At 45.4% G+C, this 20,987-nt stretch overlaps 1 protein-coding gene across 1 annotated transcript in view; it reads left to right on the top strand.

Moving 5' to 3' along the window:
* Positions 1-20,987, top strand: part of syne1a (spectrin repeat containing, nuclear envelope 1a) — a 109,754-nt gene that overhangs the window by 71,519 nt on the left and 17,248 nt on the right. Inside the window, exons 89-126 of the mRNA XM_084560081.1 lie at positions 458-580; positions 699-881; positions 1,617-1,760; positions 3,932-4,162; positions 6,268-6,408; positions 7,777-7,890; positions 8,139-8,300; positions 8,690-8,884; positions 8,991-9,164; positions 11,130-11,321; positions 11,954-12,085; positions 12,227-12,327; positions 12,504-12,654; positions 12,885-13,013; positions 13,144-13,320; positions 13,499-13,714; positions 13,828-13,929; positions 14,039-14,152; positions 14,238-14,438; positions 14,544-14,717; positions 14,816-14,947; positions 15,040-15,236; positions 15,362-15,494; positions 15,611-15,793; positions 15,901-16,050; positions 16,142-16,318; positions 16,414-16,569; positions 16,659-16,814; positions 16,906-17,076; positions 17,186-17,319; positions 17,438-17,642; positions 18,318-18,500; positions 18,623-18,769; positions 18,889-19,043; positions 19,160-19,307; positions 19,396-19,490; positions 19,595-19,829; positions 20,126-20,320. Of these exons, the coding sequence (XP_084416207.1) occupies positions 458-580; positions 699-881; positions 1,617-1,760; positions 3,932-4,162; positions 6,268-6,408; positions 7,777-7,890; positions 8,139-8,300; positions 8,690-8,884; positions 8,991-9,164; positions 11,130-11,321; positions 11,954-12,085; positions 12,227-12,327; positions 12,504-12,654; positions 12,885-13,013; positions 13,144-13,320; positions 13,499-13,714; positions 13,828-13,929; positions 14,039-14,152; positions 14,238-14,438; positions 14,544-14,717; positions 14,816-14,947; positions 15,040-15,236; positions 15,362-15,494; positions 15,611-15,793; positions 15,901-16,050; positions 16,142-16,318; positions 16,414-16,569; positions 16,659-16,814; positions 16,906-17,076; positions 17,186-17,319; positions 17,438-17,642; positions 18,318-18,500; positions 18,623-18,769; positions 18,889-19,043; positions 19,160-19,307; positions 19,396-19,490; positions 19,595-19,829; positions 20,126-20,320 (6,108 nt within the window). The remainder of the gene's footprint in view (positions 1-457; positions 581-698; positions 882-1,616; positions 1,761-3,931; positions 4,163-6,267; positions 6,409-7,776; positions 7,891-8,138; positions 8,301-8,689; positions 8,885-8,990; positions 9,165-11,129; positions 11,322-11,953; positions 12,086-12,226; positions 12,328-12,503; positions 12,655-12,884; positions 13,014-13,143; positions 13,321-13,498; positions 13,715-13,827; positions 13,930-14,038; positions 14,153-14,237; positions 14,439-14,543; positions 14,718-14,815; positions 14,948-15,039; positions 15,237-15,361; positions 15,495-15,610; positions 15,794-15,900; positions 16,051-16,141; positions 16,319-16,413; positions 16,570-16,658; positions 16,815-16,905; positions 17,077-17,185; positions 17,320-17,437; positions 17,643-18,317; positions 18,501-18,622; positions 18,770-18,888; positions 19,044-19,159; positions 19,308-19,395; positions 19,491-19,594; positions 19,830-20,125; positions 20,321-20,987) is intronic.

The following is a 20,987-nucleotide window of genomic DNA, read 5'->3' as shown; positions in this document are numbered from 1 at the left end:
CAGCTACAACCCAACAGTGCCCCCTTATGGTCATTCGCGCAGTATTACAACATCATAATGGAATGCACTGTCTTAGTCTGTGCAGCAATCATCTTTCACGCTAATTTGATTGCCATACAGCTGGTACCCAGATGACAGACTGCTGTTGATTGTTGCTAATGACATTGTGCATTAGAAATCTGTTTACGATTCCTCCTGTGAGTTACGTGTTTTTCTCGGCCCAGACTGCAGAACACAACTTTAATTTGCTGTGACTTGAAATACATCTACATCAGCTGCAATTTGCAAATGAATTCATAGCTCAAATGGAATAAAAAAAACATTTTTGCAAGATTAAATATCTTAAAAAGTAAGTCTGTATCAGCAGATCTGATTACCACTGTTTATGTATAAAAGATAACTGATAGTATGCTCTCTTCTTTGCTTGTTATATTTCTGTATCTGTGTGTCTCATCAGGACATGTTGCGTCTTGAGGCGGAGGTTAAGAGCCTCCATGCTGCCGTAGACCAGATCCAGGTCACACTTGCCTCCCCTGACCTCAACAAGCTCAGTCTCAGAGAGCAGCTCACACAGAGACAAGTAAACACAACAATCACGTCAAATTCAAATATAAATGATGTGCAGGCTTTTATGTAAAAAACAGTCACTCTGTATTTACTTTTTCCTTCCTAACGACCCCTCTCTACTCCTTTATAAGCGCCTGCTGGTGGAAATGGAGGGCTTTAAGCAGCAGGTAGCTGCGGTGCAACAGTGTCAGAGCGCCCTCCGGCTGCCAGAGGAGGTAGTGGCAAGTCTGCCCATCTGCCGCACAGCTCAGGCGCTGCAGCAAGAGGCCAGCCAACTGCAACATACCACCATCCAGCAATGCAACATCCTGCAGGTAGAGGGCATCCTGATATTATGAATGTCATCAGATCAGTCAAAGTTCATGTAATATACAGTTTAGTCAATATACAGAGTAATACTATAGTCAAAGTTCATACAAATACAAATAACAGTCACATTACATTACATTTTGTCTTTCCAGATTTTCAGACAAATAAGTTTTAAATCGTTAAATAGTTTTATTTTGTCACCCGTTGGAGTGGATGCGCCTCGACACGCCTTCTCAGGAATGTCTGTGTTTTCTTTGTGCCCCCAACAGAAGTTAATTATATCAAAGATTAAACATCAAAGAAGGAAGCAAGGAACTTCAGGGACCATGTAGAGGACAAATACCTAGAGCATCTTTGCGACTTTAACCAAACACGTCACGTCCAGCAAGGACTGAAACACTGAATCCTTCGTGTGCTCACATTGTTCTGGCTCATGGTCATATTTGAGATAGACTGCTTCTGCTCATATCTTAAACTCTAGCCAAAATACTCTGAATCTTATCGTGTAATGAACACAAGAGATTTCCAACATACCTCACCTGATTCTGATTTGAAAACGCCGCACGAGAATGTGCACGTGATCACACTCAGTGACAAAAACTGTGCATATATAAAGCTCCTCTGACAGGTGATTAATGTAGGTGACGCTGGCTTGACCCTACTTTCGAAGAGAGGCAAAGGAAAAGATCATTTCCCTTCGGGGACGAGTAATGCAAATCACGGTGTATGTTTTCTGACAGGAGGCTGTGGTGCAGTACGAGCAGTATGAACAGGAAGTGAAGAACCTCCAGAGATTAATTGAAGAAGCCCACCGCATCATTCAGGACCGACCCGTCTCCACCAATAACATACAGGAACTTCAGGCCCAGATACACCACCATGAGGTACGAGAGGACACACACTTCTTCTCATTTTATTAGAAGTGCGTTTAAGTTTTAATCCAAGACGTTGAGCGTCATAAGCAAAATGCTTCTTTAAAGAGAACATCTTACAGAAGAGGCAAGAGCAGCTGTGCCGTTGGACTTTGGGCAACGAGGCTTTCAAAGTGTTTGATGAGGTTTAAGTACAGGGCAGTGAAGCTGTTCAGTGCTGAACTTGTAAAATATTCACCTTAGTTTGTGTCCAGACACAACTGTCATGTTGAAACTGGAAAGAGACTTTCCTCAAACTCTAAACTGCTGCCTCAAAGTTCATCGAACTTAAAATATCATTATACACCGATCAGCCACAAAACCAGCAGACGAATTACAACAATAATCACATTATGATGTACTACGATGTAGCCAGGGTCCTGGAATTTATGTGGATGTTACTTTCACACGTCCCACCACCTGAACATTGTTGCAGACCAAGCACACCCACACGTCGAACATGTTGTGTCGCACCACACAGGCCACCCTTCACTTCCTGGTGCCAGTTTTTCCTGCTTGTAACACATCAACACCGAGGACAAAGCGTTCACTCGCCGCCTAATGTATCCCAGTCACTGACAGACAGGCGCTAAGATAAAGAGATGCAACAGTGTATTTACAGTGATTTTGTCCAGGCGGGCTTAATATTTTGGCTGATTGTAGATGAGTGCCACACATATTTCATTTTTCAAGATTTGCGAAGTTCGTCAGAGGGTAGCATGTTTGAAAATGATGAAACTTCTTCTCTATTGGGGTCAACTTTAATATCAAAGAGCCCTGATAGTGAAACAGGGAAGCTGAGTCACTGTATTTACGCCGTCACAGTGTAAAATAGCAAAAGAAAAAGAGAAGTTGTGGCACCAGGAAATACAAATACTGTGTACCTTAAAGCAGCTTTAGTAACCAAGGGTGTCAGTTTTGCATTTCTCAGGGTGTAAATAAATAGAAACAGATTTTTTTCTTTCAAACAGCAGTCACAGCAATTCAAGGAGAATACTGCAAACAACCCATGCACATTCCTCCTTTATCTGATGGTGCATGTAGACATAAGCTGCACAGATAGATGGCACAGTCGGATGGTTTTCACCTGGGTTATTCAAGCTGTGTGCTTGCTATGGGAGTTTCACTCTGCTGAGTAAGTGCGTTTGATCTCCCATGCGGAGAGAGGAAATCGAGAAAAAGAAAGGGGGGGGAGCAAAGATTTGCAGAGAAACGGCTCAAATCTCCAGGCATCAAGAGTTTATATTACATTTTTAACTTGAACCCTGCATGGTTCTGGCAGATTTACTCTAGAAGTGGCTTGGCATGTCAGTTTGTTTATGTTAAAGATTGATCTCTGAGCGGAGCAGATAGCTGCAACTCCACTGGCCCAGTTAGTCACATGACCTGATTATCACTGCATTGACCATCTGTGGGACAGAGGGAGAAAGAAGGGGAAGGGAGGGAGGGTGAAGTAAGGAGGAGCTGGACCCGGCCTCCCGGCTCATTGCATAGCAGTAATTTGACACCATCTCTGTCATTCTTTCCCTGTAAACACTCCCTCTTTCCTTGCGTCTCTCTTTTGTTGAGAGGAGTCTGCCCCGAGGATTGGTGGAAGAAGGAAGCGGCAGTCAAAGGAAGCGGGGGGGGGGGGGGAAGAGGGGCGGGCAGTGAGATCACTTCCTGTTTTTCCCTGCCATTCGTGGATGTGTACGAGAGGGAGTGTTTGAGGGATTTTGAACTATTTCTGCTAGGGTCTCCGTCTCAACCAAACATCCTGTCTGTTAGCTTCACCGCGATCTGAGTCATCCGCCGCTGTTCTGCTCGGATTGGCTCTGAGGCTCTGAGAGAGAGAGAGAGAGAGGCAGAGGGGGGAAAAAAGAGAGAGTGAGGCAGTGCTATTCTCTTTCTACACTTACACTCTGTGAAGCCAAACGCCAGAGACCGGGAGGGGAGAGAATGCGTCCCCTGCTCCACTTGCTGCCCTCACACCGGCACCACATTCAACGCTGAACCGACTCAGCCACCCCCCTTTTTTTTTTGCAGGATCCTATTTGAACCAGGAACTATTTGATCTGCTGCTGTTGTGGACTGAACCACACTCTTCTCATCCTGGGGGGGGTGGTGGTGGTTGTTTTCTGTTTTTTGTGGGGATGTTCTGACAGGAGCTAGCCCAGAAGATCCGTGGCTACCAGGAGCAGATCGCCTCGCTCCACTCCAAGTGTAAGATGCTGACGGTGAAGGCGAAGCACGCCACCATGCTGCTGACCGTCAGCGAGGTGGAGGGCCTCTCGGATGGCATGGAGGAGCTGAGTGATGAGGAGCTGCCCAGCGCTGTGGCAAGCGCCACCGCAGCTGCCGGCAAGCAGCTTCCAGCGCACCCCTCTGTCGTCATGGTGAGTGGCAATGCCTTTTTTGGATATGCACAATCACGCCGAGACTCACACATGGTACACAATGCATGCGTTGTGTGTATCTCTCTGTGTTTGCGTAAGTTGGAGCCTCTGTTTCTCCTGACTGTCCCAATCAGTGAGATCTTTTTGGGGGTTGCTAGAGGGTTCATGCAGTTCATTCCAAAGCATTGTAATTAACTTAAGTATTACAAAGTTAGAGGTTGTCCTCGGATGACCAACACAATTATGGGTCTAACTCCACAAATCTTATTTCCCCTGTTAACAGCGTGCGGTTGTATCTGTACAATTCAATTACAAGTTTACAAAAAGATAAAAACCTACCTAAATTGCATGGCCTTATGTGTGTCTACTTAGTCATCCTGTACTTAGTGTGAAGATCTGTAGAGGCCATGTGTCTATGGGCTTCTTGTTCTTCTTGTCAGTCAAAATATTTTTTAGGAATCTGGCTGTTTGAGCTGCTAAACGATGAATTTGGGACCAGTCAGATGTCTCCCTCTTGGTCCTATGTGAGGGATAAATATCAAAACATCTTAAGCTGCTAAAGCTTTTGCATCCCTTCATCCCTTTCATGATACTCTCTTCTTTCCGTGCGTAGTTTTTGTAGTGCACAAAAAAACCCATTTCCTCTCATCCTCCCTCTCATCTTGTGTATCACTGCACCGACACCTTGCCCTGTGCCTCACGTTAGCCTGAATCTGTCTGTCTGCCTGCTACTGTCTCATCATTCATTTTTCTCATGCGTTCACACATAAGTTACCGCCTCACTTCATTCTGCCTCTGCGGCTTTGTTTCTGAATCAGATTTTTTCTGCCGTTGCCGGGTTTCTGTTTTTTGTTGTGTGTTAAGTCTTAGCAGACCAGGAAACAGGATATTACTGCATGGGTGTGTGTGTTTCTCTGTGTGTGAGACAAGAATGGTGATAGACGTGTTACATGGAGACTTGGTATGCTTTATTTCTCACCGTCGGACACAGTTATCGCAGCACTGCTGAGTTTAAACAAACCCCACTACGCTAAACCGCTGAGTTTCCCACAAATACCAGTGTGCAGATGCTGCTTGTTGCATCGCGTTGCATCATAAAAACCCGGGACAAAATTCTTCCAAATATAACAAAGTCCTGTGTCAGTCGACCAAGTTCTGCATTAGCTGCCAGAATGCAGCCCAGTAGGGCTTGGCTCACATTTCAGCTCTGCCTCTCTACGAAAGCATGTAGGCACAGCAACAACTGTGCTGCTTCTAGGACAGCCGCTGCTGCTGCTACTGTATTCTCTGGCACCAGGCTCTCGTAGCTCCCTCTCTCTTAGCTATGCCATGCTTCAGCTATCTTTTGTTTGGGCCTTGATACTCCTGGGGATTTCCATAAGATTACTTCTTACTGTCCATGCGGTTTAATCCTGCTTTAAACATACCTGTTAAAGTAATTGCGTCTCTTCTTATGCAGACTATTACTTAAAATCCTACTTAGACATATAAGAAATCCTTTGTGATATGGGGGATATCTGGATTTACATCTGGGCTGAAAAGGAAATAACTGCGGTTCTGAAGCTGTAACTCTACAGTGTGTGTGAGTAAGTGTGTGGTGTGACCGATCACTCTGTGTGTGTGTGTGTGTGTGTTGACTTACTGTATTAAACTTCCTGGTCAGGGCCATTCCTTTACCCTGATGCATCCTGTAAAAACTCCAAGTGGCTCATTCGTTGCCAGTGGAGTCTTGTGTTTGCTCGTTCGCTATCACACTGACTTTATTTCTCTTTAATGCTGCGCTCTGGCAAAAGTATCGCAGCATTCAGCGTCAACAGCAGTAATGTGATCTAATGGTTCTGTGTTATTTGATTACTCACTGTCCGACTGATCAACAGTGTGCGTGTGCTCACTGCACTCTGCCTAACCTGCACTCCCCTATTAATTTTTATGCTCTCTCTCTTTTTCTTTTTCTCTTTCTCTTTCTCTTTCTCTCCCTGTCTCCTCACTCCTTTGATCTGTTTGTGTTCTGTTTTGGTCCCCCTCCCCGTTTTCTTCGCCCTGCTTCTTTGATGTGTGTGTGTGTGTGTTTTTTTTGTTTGCGACGTGTGCGTTTGCGTGGCTAGATGACAGCCGGCCGCTGCCACACACTCCTCTCCCCCGTGACAGAGGAGTCAGGGGAGGAGGGCACCAACAGCGAGGTCTCCTCTCCCCCTGCCTGCCGCTCCCCCTCTCCGGGGGCTAACGCTGACGCTCCTCTTAACCAGGTACTCCAGATCCCGTCCTGGTAACCTCCGAAGCCCTGCAGCACCACCTCACCTGCCCATCTTCCATACTACCACCGTCTGGTTTAACCCTCACTGTTCACTCATCAACATCGATTATATTTTACCCATATTTAGTTTGTAGTATTCTCCATCTTCTGGAATATTTGGTTTAATGCGAATGTCTGTCAGTGATGGACACAACAAGTAGCTTATACTGAATCATACTGACGCTACTGTAAAGTACTTTAATCTGTACAGGATTTTAAGAATACTAAATATGTGGCCAAGCTACTTGTCAATGGGACATGTTCTTCCTGCACCTCCTCCCTTGCCATTCTCTCCACCACCAAACAATGAGCTCCCAGTCATCACCACTATAAACACTGTACGTTTGAATCAGCTGGAGATTTGCTACGCTGTCCCTGCTTTTCTTTTGCTATTTACTTTGCTAAAGACGTTTAGTTTGCCACTTGTGTTTTTTTTTTTTTGCTGTGATAATAATGAGAATGTGTCATTTTATAAACACAAGCTACATTAGTCAGCCCTTCTGGGCAATCTGCGACTACTTGTGCGCGCGCACTGAGTGTGGCCGCAGTGAAGAGACAGCACTTTGTTGTTCTGGAATGAGCAGCAAAGGTCATGGTTGGTTTCTTTTTAAATTGTTGTTGTGCAATACAGTATTTATGTCTCAGGAGGTTTTGCTGAGCGTAAAAGAAAATAAGGTCAAAGGCGGCTGGAGAGCTGGATATGAGGGGAGCGAGTTTCTAAGCTAATGGAGCATTAACCAGACACTGCTGCTGCTGCTGCTGCTGCTGCTGCTGTGGTGAAAACGTCCCACAGAGAAAGTGCTTACTACTGTTACATATTTTTTAACCCATTATCTGATTGTGTGTCTCACTGACCGTAACAGATCATATCATTTATCATGACATGCTGGATTCAGCTGCCAGTTTCAACTGTTTATTTCAAGGGAAATGTGGCGTCCTGTGATTTTTTTTTTTAAATTAGACAACAGGAACAAAGACATTTTGGTTTAACGTTTCATATTAATATGTATAATACTAAGTAGCACAAAAAAGAAAGCTAATTACAAAGGTAACAAGACTTGTAGGCCTTAAGAAAAGTCTACAAGTCTTTGTTTTAGCTTTGTTTTTTGGATAAACCATGACCTGATTGACTGAGAATGTGTACAGCAATAATTAGCACATATGTTCAACACCGCATGTACATTATAATTGATCCTAATGTGGTAATACAAGTTTATTTTTGATGGTATGTTTAAAGACATACTGTACGTATCAGAACCATCGCATGCTGTAGCATATATGAATGAATGAAACCCTCACTCACTGTGTCGTCATCACGCAGGGTCGAGGGGCACTGAGCCGAGCACCCCTCCAGGAGCTGTACGACCCGTCTATGGAAACCAGCGCTGCTAATTTGGATGACCTGCAGAGGTCCTGGGAAACACTCAAGAATGTGGTACGTCACCTCGTCAGCTTCATTCGACTGAGAGACGTCGCAGTAAACATGACATACGAGTTTTATTTCTAGATTCAGCAAATATTTACATGAGCAGCTGCAGAAATAGATTTTAATTAATCCACCTCTTGCTGTTTTCGTTTTGAAACTCTGCACAATTCACAGCTGAATATGGGTTTCGCTGTTATGAGAGCTACCATACAATCAGGGAAGTCTATTAATCTGCCGCCGCAACTCTCCTACCACAGATCAGTGAAAAGCAGAAGAGCCTGTACGAGGCTCTGGAGCGGCAGCAGCACTACCAGGAGTCTCTTCAGTCCATTTCCACCAAGATGGAGTCCATCGAGGGGGCGCTCAGTGAAGGACTGGAGCCCAACAAGACCCCTGAGAGTCAGATGGCCGCACACCAGGTGATAGAGCTGGAGACACTGGGGGAGTTTTCATGATGCCTGGATTAAAGGGGCCAGTAATCAGAGTGCACTTCAGATGTGGTGATGATTGTGCAAGTAGCAGTATATGACATAAAACGAGGCTGCTCTGGGAAAACAGAGAATGATTGAGGGCTTTAATATCGCTGTAGGCCGTGCAGTGGTTGCACAGACTGCATGGCACTGTTCTCAGTTGCTATGCCAACAGCTGATACAGTCCCTTCTTACTGTCAGAACATTTGGACAAACCCTCTTTTACTGCTGTGTCACCATCTTCTTCTTCTTTTCTGTCTCCTCTTCTCCCTTCACCGATTCCCGGCTTCCTTTTCCCCTGTTTTTATTTCGACTCTCCTCCATTTCTGTCTGTTCAGGCCCTGATGGACGAGATAATGATGCTGCAGGATGAGATTGGAGAGCTGCAGACGTGTTTCTCCGAGGAGCTGGCAGACAGCGACAGTGATGGGGAGGCTGCCGACCAACTGGCCCTCCAGTCGACGCTCACCGTACTGGGAGAGAGGATGGCCACTATTCGAATGAAGGCTTCTGGAAAAAGGCAGCTGCTGGAGGTGGGCACTAGAGTATCTCCCATATTCCCGTGCTCTTTTCTACTTTATCTTTTCTGGTGAGCATTACCTGAGAATCCTAACATGCTCGTTGCATTGACCCCTGCAGGAGAAACTAAGTGAACAGCTGGAAGAACAGCGGCAGGAACAGGCGCTGCAGCGTTACCACAGTGAGGCAGAGGAGCTCGACCACTGGCTGCTCAGCACTCGAGCTACTCTCAGCTCTGCCCTTCAGCCGCAAAATGAAGACTTGGACATGGAGGAGCAGCTCATAGACTGTCAGGTGAGGCTGACATATCCCCTCGGATAATTTAATGTGTATCTAAAGTTGGTACATAAAGGATGACATAGTAAATTTTGTGAATTTTCTCCTGGTAAGTGATGATTTTTCTCAGCTGACACAGTGAAGGAAACCTTTGTATATGAGTTCTTATTGTTTCCCCAGGCACAGTATAAACGTCTGTGTCCTACAGTTGTATTATGAGAGAAGTATCTGTCCTCTTCACTGTTCCAGAAACAGCACTTATCCTTGGATTCATTACCGCTATTTTAGCCGCACATGGACTATTTCATCCTCAGAAACCACTTAAAACTTTCCCTTCAACGTCAAAAGAATTCAAAATAACTTCAAAATAACAAGCTCCTTATGTCCAAATAAGCAAGCATTTGTTTTAGGATTGATTGAGACACAGGGATTAGGATTAAGATGCGACCCAGAGTCTTGTTCTCAAACATTCCTCCATCGGCCTCGTCAGCATTGTTCCCCGCTTGACCGCGTTTCCATGGTAACGTCACCTCGATCTGTGGGGTAATTAGCAGCAGTGGTGGTGCCCTCATAAAGGCTTATATGCTTCTATGTCTTAACTAATATTGCACTGAAGGTTTAGTTTTACGTTAGTTGTGCCTTACACAGCACACAGAAACAACTGTTTTTTATTCCATGTGACTCATCTTGGCATAATTTGATGACCCACTAATTTGTTTTACTACCGTATGTCAAAAACTGTGCCTCTTGGGAGTTTTCCCTGCGGCATTTGATCCTTTTGGTCCATACGCACACGGGATTCCTCGTAGTTGCCGATGTCAAGCTCTTGATCTAATGCAATTTTGGAGTAATTCGTCACTTGAGGTGATCTTTGCGGGCAGTCATGTCAGAGCCTAGACACCACATTTTAATCTGCATACAGTATACTACATTTTATTATTATTCATGTGTTGCTTGGCTCACATGTACATTCATCCTATGACACTCCATAATTGACTTCTCAGCTCTAATAACGTTTGTCGTGTTGGCCAGGCAAAGGAAATCATTGTTTTGAAGCAGCTGGGAGACAGTAAGCTGATTATAGCTCACATATGCCTCCAATGGCGCTCAGGTCTAAAAGTCCAGACTTGGCAGAGCTCCCTCTCCGGGGGATAAAAACTGTCTGATTCCAGTGTAGATACAATGAACATGGCAAAATATGTAATTGCTTATGAGCTTATAGATATAGATTGAGTAAAACACTGAAATAGAGGAACTTGAGTAGTGAATGAAGCTGTGAAGATAAGGATGAAATGTAAAAAGCTTTGACTAAATATGATTAAAACATGATTCCAGATGAAGGGATAAAATTATCAGTTCAGAAAATAGGATCATTTTTGCTTCACAGTTTTGTTTGACTCATTTATCCGTGTTAGCTGTTCACAACCACCGTCTGGTCACTGAAACACTGCTGCGAGGAAATCACCACACAGTAAGCAGCTTAAAAACCCCTTGAGCATGTCATGGGGTCAGTGCTTTATCAAACACACTCCTGTGCGCAAACTTTTACACACATTATATCGTTCTATAGCAAACTGCCTCAAATTTAAATTGAAACACCACACCGAGGCTTTTTTTTTTGTAGTAGTAGAAAGTTGAAAGAGAAGAGAGTTTCTTTGCCTTTCGCTGAATAACAAAGTGACAGCTCTAAACACAAGGAAAAGAAGGAAAAGAGTTTTATGAGCCACTCTGTATTGTTGTGTAAAATTCTCCCCATCCCTGCTAAGGACCCTTGTATCCCTGTGTGAAAGAAGGGGATACAGCCTCAACCCCCCTCTTTCCCACTTCTATGCAACTGTCGGTACTTTTCACACTTTGTCCGGACATGGGAACAGACAATCCCTCTGGTTTCTGTTAAGAAATGAAGCAGGGGCCGCCGAGAGAAAACACACAGACGACGAGGGATTAAAATGCAGACGTCGCTTCTGTTTTGTGTTTCTCCAGAACATGCTGTTTGAGATCGAGCAGAAGGTGTCGTACCTGTCAGAGCTATCCGTCCACAGCGAGAGCTTGCTTTTGGAGGGCCGGGCTGAGACCAAAGGAGAGGCAGAGCAGCTCACCTTCAAGCTGCGCTCTCTTAAAGACAGCCTGGTGGAGCTGCAGCAGATGCTGCAAGACAAACAGGTCGACATACAGGTGAGATCAGGAGGCTCGTGTGTTTTGTTTTGTTCCCCCACCATCTAAGATCTCCTCTCCATATCTTTCACCGCCTTAACCCTCCACACACACACACACACACATGTTTTGCCATTTCCCTGCTTCCCTTCCTCCCTGCTTCTGTGTAAATTGTCCGTGCTGTGTGACGCTGGATTGCGCATCAATGGCAGTATTGAGTAAAAAAGTACTAAAGGCCATTTCATGCTCCTAAATAAAAGTCCACTGTTTTCCACTCTGGAACAACAACAGCCTGTGAGTCTCACAATGGGCCTCAGACACCGCACAAAAAGGATGCTAACTCATCACATGCAAACACTAAATGCATCAGGTGTGTTTCTGATGACACAACATGACCTTTTTTTGTTTCTGCATCATGTCCCCCTCTGAGAAAAACAACATTTCTCAAAAGTCTCTCAGTTTCCACAGCAATTTATTTAAACAAATTGACTTGCAGTCTTTCTTTAACATGCCCCTTTGGTTGCAGTCCCCATCCAATAAATCCCTCCATAAATATTGAGTAAGCTACAGTAGGACGTCTCTGTTTCATAAACAAGTTATTTACAGGATGTTAATTTGCATACAGTTTTTTACTATTTATATCTCTCTCCCAGGGTTCATTGCAGGAGCAGGAGGACAGCGAGCCTGACTCATCTCTGTCCCAGAGTCCTAATGTCCAGGACTGGCTGTCTCAGGCCCGCTCAACACGCACACAGCAGCACCACGACAACCTGCTTCGACAAAGGGTGAGAGAAAGGCTCTACTTCTCTTTGTTTATATATGTTTTTGAATGCCATGTGTACATTTTCAACTTAAAGCGTCAACTTGCATGTCAGGTGGATACTTCTTGTAGATAAATCTGACACGTGGCTGCTTATACTTTCTAGGAGCTGCAGGAGCAAGTGGCAGAGCAGAGGAGGTTGCTCCAGTCTGTTGCCAGTGTTGGGGAAGAGTTACTTAACCAACAGACCACACCCAATGGGGACAGGTATATATTGTTATTTTATCAAAGATTTTAAATATAATCTTCCACCATTAAATATAAAAATCTTAAACAATTGTGATTTTTTGCGCACCACAGCACTTGCATTAAATTTCCTTGCAGGGGACATGTATATATATACTGCATGTCTCTAATGATAGCACCTCCTCTCCCTCCCACAGTGAGGTGTCCATCCCTGGTGGAGTTTTGCTGGAGAATGAGACCGTGTCTCCTCTGGAGAAGCTAAAACAAAGATGGGAAAACCTAAATAAAGATCAGAGCACGAAGCTGCAGCTCTCCCTCAACTCTCTGGAACAAGACCAGCTTAGTCCGGTATGCAAGCCAGAGAATGTGGATTTATGAATTTAAGCATTAAAGTGTTTATTTTTGCAATAAGTGCAGTTTTTATGTGAAATTTGAAGAAATTTAAGAGCTGTTAGAAAGTCATTATTTAAGGCTAAGTGGTACTTTTTCTTCCTCTCATGTAATTTCACGCTTTCATTGTTGTGTTTGCTGTTGGTCTGATCTTCTTATCGTTCTCATGTTTCACTCTTTGTGTGCAGGTGCTGCACTGGTCCCGTCTGTCCAGTCCCAGTATGGTGTTCAGAGGCGAGGCTGCCAGCCAGGACTTTTGCTCCCCCAGAGCTTTGTTTGAGGCCTGCAGCCAGACTCTGGAAAGAATCACCCAAGAGGTAAACCACTCAATTTCTCATTTTCATCTCTCTTTGATAATGCTATGGCATTTATGTGTCTTTAACTAAACCAAAGCATTCTTACTGGAAGCTTTCAGTGTTTTCTTGAATATGTATTTCCTCCTCACAGCAAGCAGCGGGCAGTGACAGTAAGCTGGCAGCTTCTTTTGGAGGGGCATCGGTCCAACAGGACCTTTATGCTGCAGTATCAGCAGCCTCGTCCTGGTTAGATGCTGCTGAGAATCAGCTGCTTTCTGGTCCTGTGCTCCTGTCTGAAGATACAGAGACACAACTCACAAATCTAGAGGTGGGAGGAAACAAACACACACTTCACACAGTTTCAATCACTCATAAAGATTTATAAGTATCGCGGAAAGTTAACACTATTATTAACTAAAAGCCTTTGTAGTCTCACTGCTAACAGATGTTGCTAAAGAAAAATAAATCCTACTGAACAGATGAATCAACTTCTGCTGCTCTGTTAGGGTCTGAATAAACATCTGAAGGAGATAACCAGGGAGGTGAACCAGTGTAGAGACCTGCTGGGAGGAGGAGTGGGACGGTTATGTGGAGGAGAGGAACGAGCCCTGATGGAAGACACACTGGAAGGCCTGCAGGAGAGGATGGGCTTATTGGACTCTGCCCTGGAACAGCACTGCGACAGCATGAGGGACAGACTGCAGGAACACTCATCCTTCCAGGTCTTAAAGCCAAAGTGCTACATTGCCAAATTTTATTTTTGTTGAGCTTTTGTTCATGATACATCCGCTAGCATCTTTATTTTTTATCTTTAAACTGTTATCTTTGCCAACAGAATGAACTGAGGATGCTATTCACAGCCCTGACTGAAAGTAAACACCAGTTGCTGCAGAAGATGGATGCAACTGCAGACAGACCTGCATCCAAACAGATTGAGGTGTGACACCAACCAACAGCAGATGCACAAAGAATGAACAGATTATTTATCAAGCTTAAGAGACCACCGCAAAGAGAATTTTTAAGTGAGTATGTTGTGTCTTTTGTAGGTGTTGTCTGAGGTGGAGGAAAGTCTGAGGGAGTTTGAGCAGAGAGTAACTGAACTGAAGACCAGAGGAGAGCAATCTGACCAAACCTCCAACCAGGAACTACTCAAACTACAAGTATTACTTTTTATTTCTCTTTCACGAGGTCCCATGTTCCAGCGCTGAAATAGTTCATGTCTAACATGTTGTCGGGTCCTTTCAGGATGCATACGAGGAGCTTGTGCTCATGGTGGGCTCCAGGCGGAGTAGCCTGAACCACGGCTTCTCTCTGAAGGCTCAGTATGAAGCTGCTCTTCGTGATCTCTCGGACCTGGTGGACACTGCTCAGGAGAAGATGGCTGCCGACCAAAAGATGACAGTGGTTTCTGTGATAGAGGTCCAGATGTTACTAGACAAACACAAAGTAAGGATGGTGATGAAACTGTGTAGATTATTAACCGCCATAATGTGGTTTTGATCCTTTTCCTCTATTTCGTCTTTCATTTAAAACATGTTCTTCTTTATACAGGAATTCTTCCAGGGTCTGGAGTGCCATATGATCCTCACCCAGACATTTTATACCAAAGTATCCGGTCTGGTGGCACAGAGGGAAAGCCAAGCCCTGGAGGAAACCATGGCTTCGGGCCACAGTGTGCTCAAACAGGCCCACAGGAGGGGAGTCGAGCTGGAGGGCATCCTGGAGGTAAAAATAATGAATCGCAGGGAAAAGTAGCCGTGCCGGTTCATTCAATTTAAACTCAAAGTACATTATTACAGTATTCTTTCTCCTCTCTCTGACAGTCATGGAGCAGGCTCGTCGAAGACTATCAGGCTCTTTGTAGACAGCTGGAGGCTGTGGAGTGCAGCATCCCCACTGTGGGTCTAGTAGAGGAGACAGAAGAGAGACTTGTTGAAAGAATCAGTCTTTACCAGGTAAGCTTCTTTATGACATTTTACCTACTTTGACAGCTGAAGCCTGGTTCTCGTATGACTGAGTTAATATTCCGTCATCCTCATTCTTGTAGCGTCTGAAGTCCAGTCTGACAGAGCATCAGCCCCAACTGTACCAGGTTCTGGAGGAGGGCAAGAAGCTTCTTCTGTCTGTTGGCTGTTCAGATCTGGAGAACCAGCTGACTCAGCTCGGAGAACACTGGTTGTCCTCCACCACTAAGGTCAACAAGGAGTTGCACCGTCTTGACTCGACACTCAAGCACTGGAGCAGGTCAGGATCTTTGATTACACAGCCCTTTGAGTCAGTCACATCTTTACTGTTTTGGTCTGTCACAAATCCTGTTTGTTAAAAGTATCCCCTAAATCTCTCTTATTTTGTCCTGTGTGTTTGTAAAGGTACCAGAGTGAGTCGGCAGAGTTGAGCCACTGGTTGCATACGGCTCTGGACAGGCTGGAGTTCTGGACAACTCAGTCAGTGACGGTACCTCAGGAGCTGGAGACTGTCAGAGACCACCTCTGTGCCTTCCTGGTTAGTTAGATGAGCAGCAGAGATAACCACCTATTAATGATGTCCACACACAATATTCAGATGCATTAATTCATGGTTAAATGCAAATCCTGACACCATTTGTCTCTTTTTCACAGGAGTTTTCCAAAGAGGTGGATGCAAAGTCGTCTTTACGCTCATCTGTGCTAAGCACGGGCAACCAGCTTCTTCGACTAAAGCGAGTGGACACAGCTGGTCTGAGGACAGCACTTGGTCAAATCGACACTCAGTGGGCTGAGCTGCTGACTCGTATCCCCGTAGTACAAGAGAAGCTACACCAGGTCTGAGAACAGCCACTGTCGCACCTTAACCGCTTGTTTTATTATCATTCCAAATCAGTTTTGATTATAATTTCTACTTTTTTAACCCTTCTCTTCTGGGCCCTCAGTTGCAGATGGAGAAGCTGGCATCACGGCATGCCATCACAGAGCTGATGAGCTGGATCTCTCTCATGGAGAACATCATAGCTGAAGATCAGGACAAGATCCTGAGTGCTGTGGGCTCAGAGGTGGTCCAGAACTTCTTGCAGAAGTACAAGGTACAAGACCTCACTGTGTCGTCTTTTACAGATTCTGCTTTCCTCTCTTCCACTCATCAGAGTCTCACGGTGTCTCATCTTAACTTCACAGGGTTTCCGCATAGATCTGACCTGCAAGCAGTTGACTGTTGACTTTGTTAACCAGTCAGTGCTGCAGATCAGCAGTCAGGATGTGGAGGGAAAGCGCAGTGACAAAACAGACTTTGCTGAGAAGCTCGGAGCTATGAACAGACGATGGCAGATACTGCAGGGGCTCATTGGTGAAAAGGTAATGCTGAAAGTGTTGTTAAAAGTTACTGTAATCTAGTCTTAGTTTGTTGTTTCTAAGTTGTTTAATTGTTCTGAAATGTTCTTGTATTTTAGATTCAGCTTTTGGAAGGACTTGTGGAAAGTTGGTTGGAGCATGAAAATGGAGTCCAGGCCCTGAAGACCTGGCTCACATTACAGGAGGAGAAACTGAAGAAGAGACACAGGATAGAGGATGTAGCGTCAGTGCAGAATGCACTTAAAGACTGTCAGGTAGAGACACGCCACGTCCGTGCATGCCACACACAATGTGAGTTATTTTAGAACATATATGAATAAAATGAATTACATTGTTCTCACAGGAGTTGGAAGAATTGGTGAAGGAAAAAGAGAAGGATCTAGAGAAAGCAGAGGAACGAGGAAGTGCTCTCATCCAGGATAAGAAAGGTGCAGCTTGCTCTGTTGTAAAGGAGACTCTCAAAGCACTGAACCAGTCCTGGGCTCATTTGGACCACATGGTGAGCATCTCATACGCCTTATGTTTGGCAATTTGGTTGTTTCCTGAATTGTCCCACACTTACATATTTCTCCCCCATCTTTCCTTTTCAGATAAGTCAGAGGAAGGTTAGCCTACGGTCGGTGCTGGAGCAGTGGACGCTGTACCGGCGAGCTTCAGAGGAGATTAATGGCTACCTGATGGAGGGGAGGTATTCTGTGTCCAGGCTGCACCTCCTTAACGGGTCACTAGAGGCAGTACAGCAGCAAGTGGAGAGTCTGGAGGTGAGGAGAGCAGGAAATAAATAGTCCTCTTTGTTCTTGAGAAGTCACAGATCCCTGAAAAACCTTTGCAACCGTTAATAAAATATGTGTGTTTGTCTGTGTTGTTCAGAACCTGCAGGAAGAGATGGATAAACAGGAAAGCAGTCTGAGGAAGTTTGGTTCTGTAACTCATCAGTTACTAACCGAGTGTCACCCTTCTGTGGCTGAAACACTCAACAGAGCACTCCGGGATGTCAACGTCAGGTGAGGACGATAAAACAGGTCGCTGTGTGACGTTAAATTTAAACTGCATTTTTACAATCTCACCTGAAACCATATCCTGAGTTGATTTTTTTGGCGTATTTCTTATCCTCTGGCGTAGGTGGAATCATCTACTAGAGCAGATCTCGGAGCAGCTGAGGAGCAGTAAGGCCTTGCTCGTGCTGTGGCAGCGCTACAGGTTATTGTATAGCCAGTGTGTGACGGCTGTTCAGAAACAGGAAGAACGTGCCGACCGCCTGCTGAGGAGCGCCACTGACCGGGAAATCACAGAGGAGGAGAGCAGCACCTGGATAAAGGACTGCAATGTGAGCAGAAATGGGACAATGACATATATAACTAGTCCAGCATATTACCGTGTTAACATTTGGTTAATGCCATGACATCTTCTTCCGTAGTTCTTATCTTCCAGGGTCTAAGTCTAGAGTTAGATTTTTATTACATACAAATTTTTTTCACTTTCCTATTTGAGGAATCGGCTATAAGCTAAACTGCTTGTCAGCTCATTGTGAGGGTTCACAAAGCCTCCGTGCCCTCTGCAGAATGCCAAACTGCTCCCTGTCCCTTTGTCTGTTTGAATATAGATGCACAGCACAATTTAACAAAAGCCTTTTGAGAGCGAGCCTGCAAAGAGAAAGACAGGCCCCTGATTTACACTACAGGGGTCTCCCGGTGTCACGCTGGGCTTGTAGGGCCATACTGGGAGATGTCTAGAGACACACAAGACTGTAATGCTGTAAGCAGACAGTTATTTTGACTAGGGATCGCTGATACGAACCTGTGCCACACAAAGTGGAATTCAATGCAGTGCACGGGCTGGCTAAACCTAAGCCTTCTTTGCTACGTATCAAGATCAGTACACAAAATACACACAATGAGTGATTGTCATGACTTCCTAAAAACGGATAGAGTGGTACTTATTGGGTTTGAGAAGAAGAGCAACACTTTTCTAACCCTGTTTGTCTCTGGTGATGTTTCTACAGGAGTGCCTTGGTGACCAGGACTCAGTGCAGCAGTCCCTCCAGCAGCTGCAAGCGTTAGGGGAACAGCTGAGGATCCAAGTCGACGCCTCCTCCTCGGCGTCTCTCCAGTCTGACCACCTGTCACTCACACATCGTCTAGCCTCCCTGGAGCACGCCCTCCACAGACAGCAAGAAGTACTGCAGGTAACCATTATCAGGCACAGGCAGAGGGATTTATATATTTTTTTTTTTTTATGTGAAGAAAGGACTGTGATTGTTAGTCCACCACTTTTGCATTCACACTGAGTCTGTCTGAATGTTTCTAGTCCGGATCTCAGGCCTGTGAGGGTTTCAGAGAGCAGCTGGACACACTGATCAGTAAGGCTGAGGAGGCTGAGGAGGTGCTGAAGGAGTCTGACCCAGTCGGCTCCCTGGACCTGACTGCGGTACAGACACGTATCGAAAAACTCAAGGTACAAAAAATAACTCTGCTTTCCTGGATATTGTTGAAGGCTTTGCAAGGGGCCTGATTCTTTGGTTTCACTTTTTATTAGTCATTAATTCAACTCGTAAGCTTGATTATGTCTTCCAGGTTCATCTGTTGAAGCTGAGCAGTCTCTCTCCAGACCTGGAACGCGTTAACGAGTTGGTGTATAGGCTGCCAGTCAGTGACAGAGATGTTAAAAGGCTGCAAAGTCTCAACAGGGCGTGGGCCACTCACTCTGCTCACCTCACCGAGAGGTTCAGGTAACTACAACCGTAAAGTTGTTGGTGGCAACATGTGAAGCTGTTACTGTATAGCGGTAGCCGTCTTCTTCCCTGCTCTTGTGGATGTTTCTAATGCTGGCCTTCTACGTTTCCAGTAAACTGCAGGCAGTGTTGCTCGAGCAGCAGAGTTTCCTCCAGAAGTGCGAGGCCTGGATGGACTTCCTGTCTCAGACTGAACAAAAGCTGGCTGCTGAGATCTCCGGCAACTACCAGAGTCTGCTGGAGCAACAGCGAGACCATGAGGTGAGACAGTCAGCGTGTATGTTAGTAGTGTTTCTGTGTATCGTGTTCGTTCGTGTCCAGTATTTTACTGGTGTGTGTGGACCTTCAGTTGTTTCAGGCGGAGATGTTCAGCAGACAACAGATTCTTCACTCCATCATCAGCGATGGCCATCGTTTGTTGGACCAGGGACCCATGGACGACAGGTAAAAACACACAGTCTGATATAATCATTTTAATCTCATGAAAAATAAAATGTATCCAGCTGTGAGCAGCTAAGATGCTGTTCTTTATCTTGCCACGCTAACAGTGACGACTTCAGTGTGAAGCTGGCCTTGCTGAGCAATCAGTGGCAGGGTGTGGTGAGGCGGGCCCAGCAGCGACGAGGCATTATTGACAGTCTGGTCCGCCAGTGGCGAAACTACCGGGAGATGGCGGAGAAGCTGCTACGATGGCTTCAGGAAGTGACCCGTGATCCGGATGTGCATCAGCCAGGAGAACCCGTGGCGCTGCAGCAGGCCAGAAACCTGTTGGATCAGATACAGGTAAACCACAGCAAAGTACAGGAAACATTTATGCTTTGTTATGTCAGCCAGTCGCTGTTTTACTCAAAATTATTGGTAAGGTTGCTTGTTTACAGAAATTTTTTGAGCCTGTTTAAATAGTCCGAAGCCTCAGCATTTCACCGTACACTGTAAACTTCTAGCAAACTGCTCCGCAAACATTTTTCTAACTATATTAAGCACAACACTTAATACACCCTCTACCCTTTCTCCAACCGTAGACTCCCTTAGTTAATCTATCCCCCCTTTGCCCTCTATCTCTATCTCTGCTCCTCCAGCTGAGAGAGAGAGTCCTCCAAAGGCAGCAAGGTGGGTACATCCTGACCGTGGAGGCCGGCAGAAGCCTGCTGTTGTCAGCTGACGCCAGGGCGGAGTCCACCCTGCAGACAGAGCTGATGGAGATTCAGGAGAGATGGAGGCACGCCCACCACCGCCTGGACCAACAGAGGAGGGAGCTGCATGGTTTGCTCAAGGTCAGATGTCAACAGTTTAATCTGTGCTGTCTTCATGCTGTGTCGTCTCTTATACAACACCGCATAAAATCTGCATTGTCTTTTTTTACCCTTTGAAATGTGGCTGAAAACGGTGCTGCATTTTTGGACACGTTGCAGATCAGTGTAGCCTCTAACAGTCAGTGTCGCAGGCTGAGCTGTGTCCCCCGACATGCTGCAGTGTAAAGGTGCTACGCAGAGTCCTGAAGGGCACTGGCAAATCTGAGCCCTTAATGAGCCTGCCTGGTGGTTCTGCATGTAGGACAGTGGAGCCAAGTTATCACATTAATTATGCAGCATTGCACCTGAAGTCCTGAAAGGAAGTGAAGCACACAGATGGAGCCTTGCAGTCCTCACGTTTCTAGCTAAGCACCTCAGGGTGGAGCTTTACAAAATAAAATAGTGCGAGCCCAGGGCACACATCCACATAAACTCTCTCACACACACACACACACACACACACGGACTGCAGACGCTGCAGTGATCTCTAATGATTTGAACCCTTGCGTGTTTGACTTAACAGGTTTCGATAATGCCCAGTTTCGAATGACGCGGTTTAAAAGATGCATCCAGGATTTAAGATCTTTTCATTGCTACTCTCATTCACCTATGAACTAGCTGCTGTCTGTCTTCATTCAAGCATCCACTG

The sequence above is a fragment of the Chelon labrosus genome, assembly GCF_963514085.1.
Source record: "Chelon labrosus genome assembly, chromosome: 14".
NCBI classification, from domain to species: Eukaryota; Metazoa; Chordata; class Actinopteri; order Mugiliformes; family Mugilidae; genus Chelon; species Chelon labrosus.
Note: the sequence above shows the minus strand (reverse complement) of the source record. Positions and strands in the feature narration are given on the sequence as shown.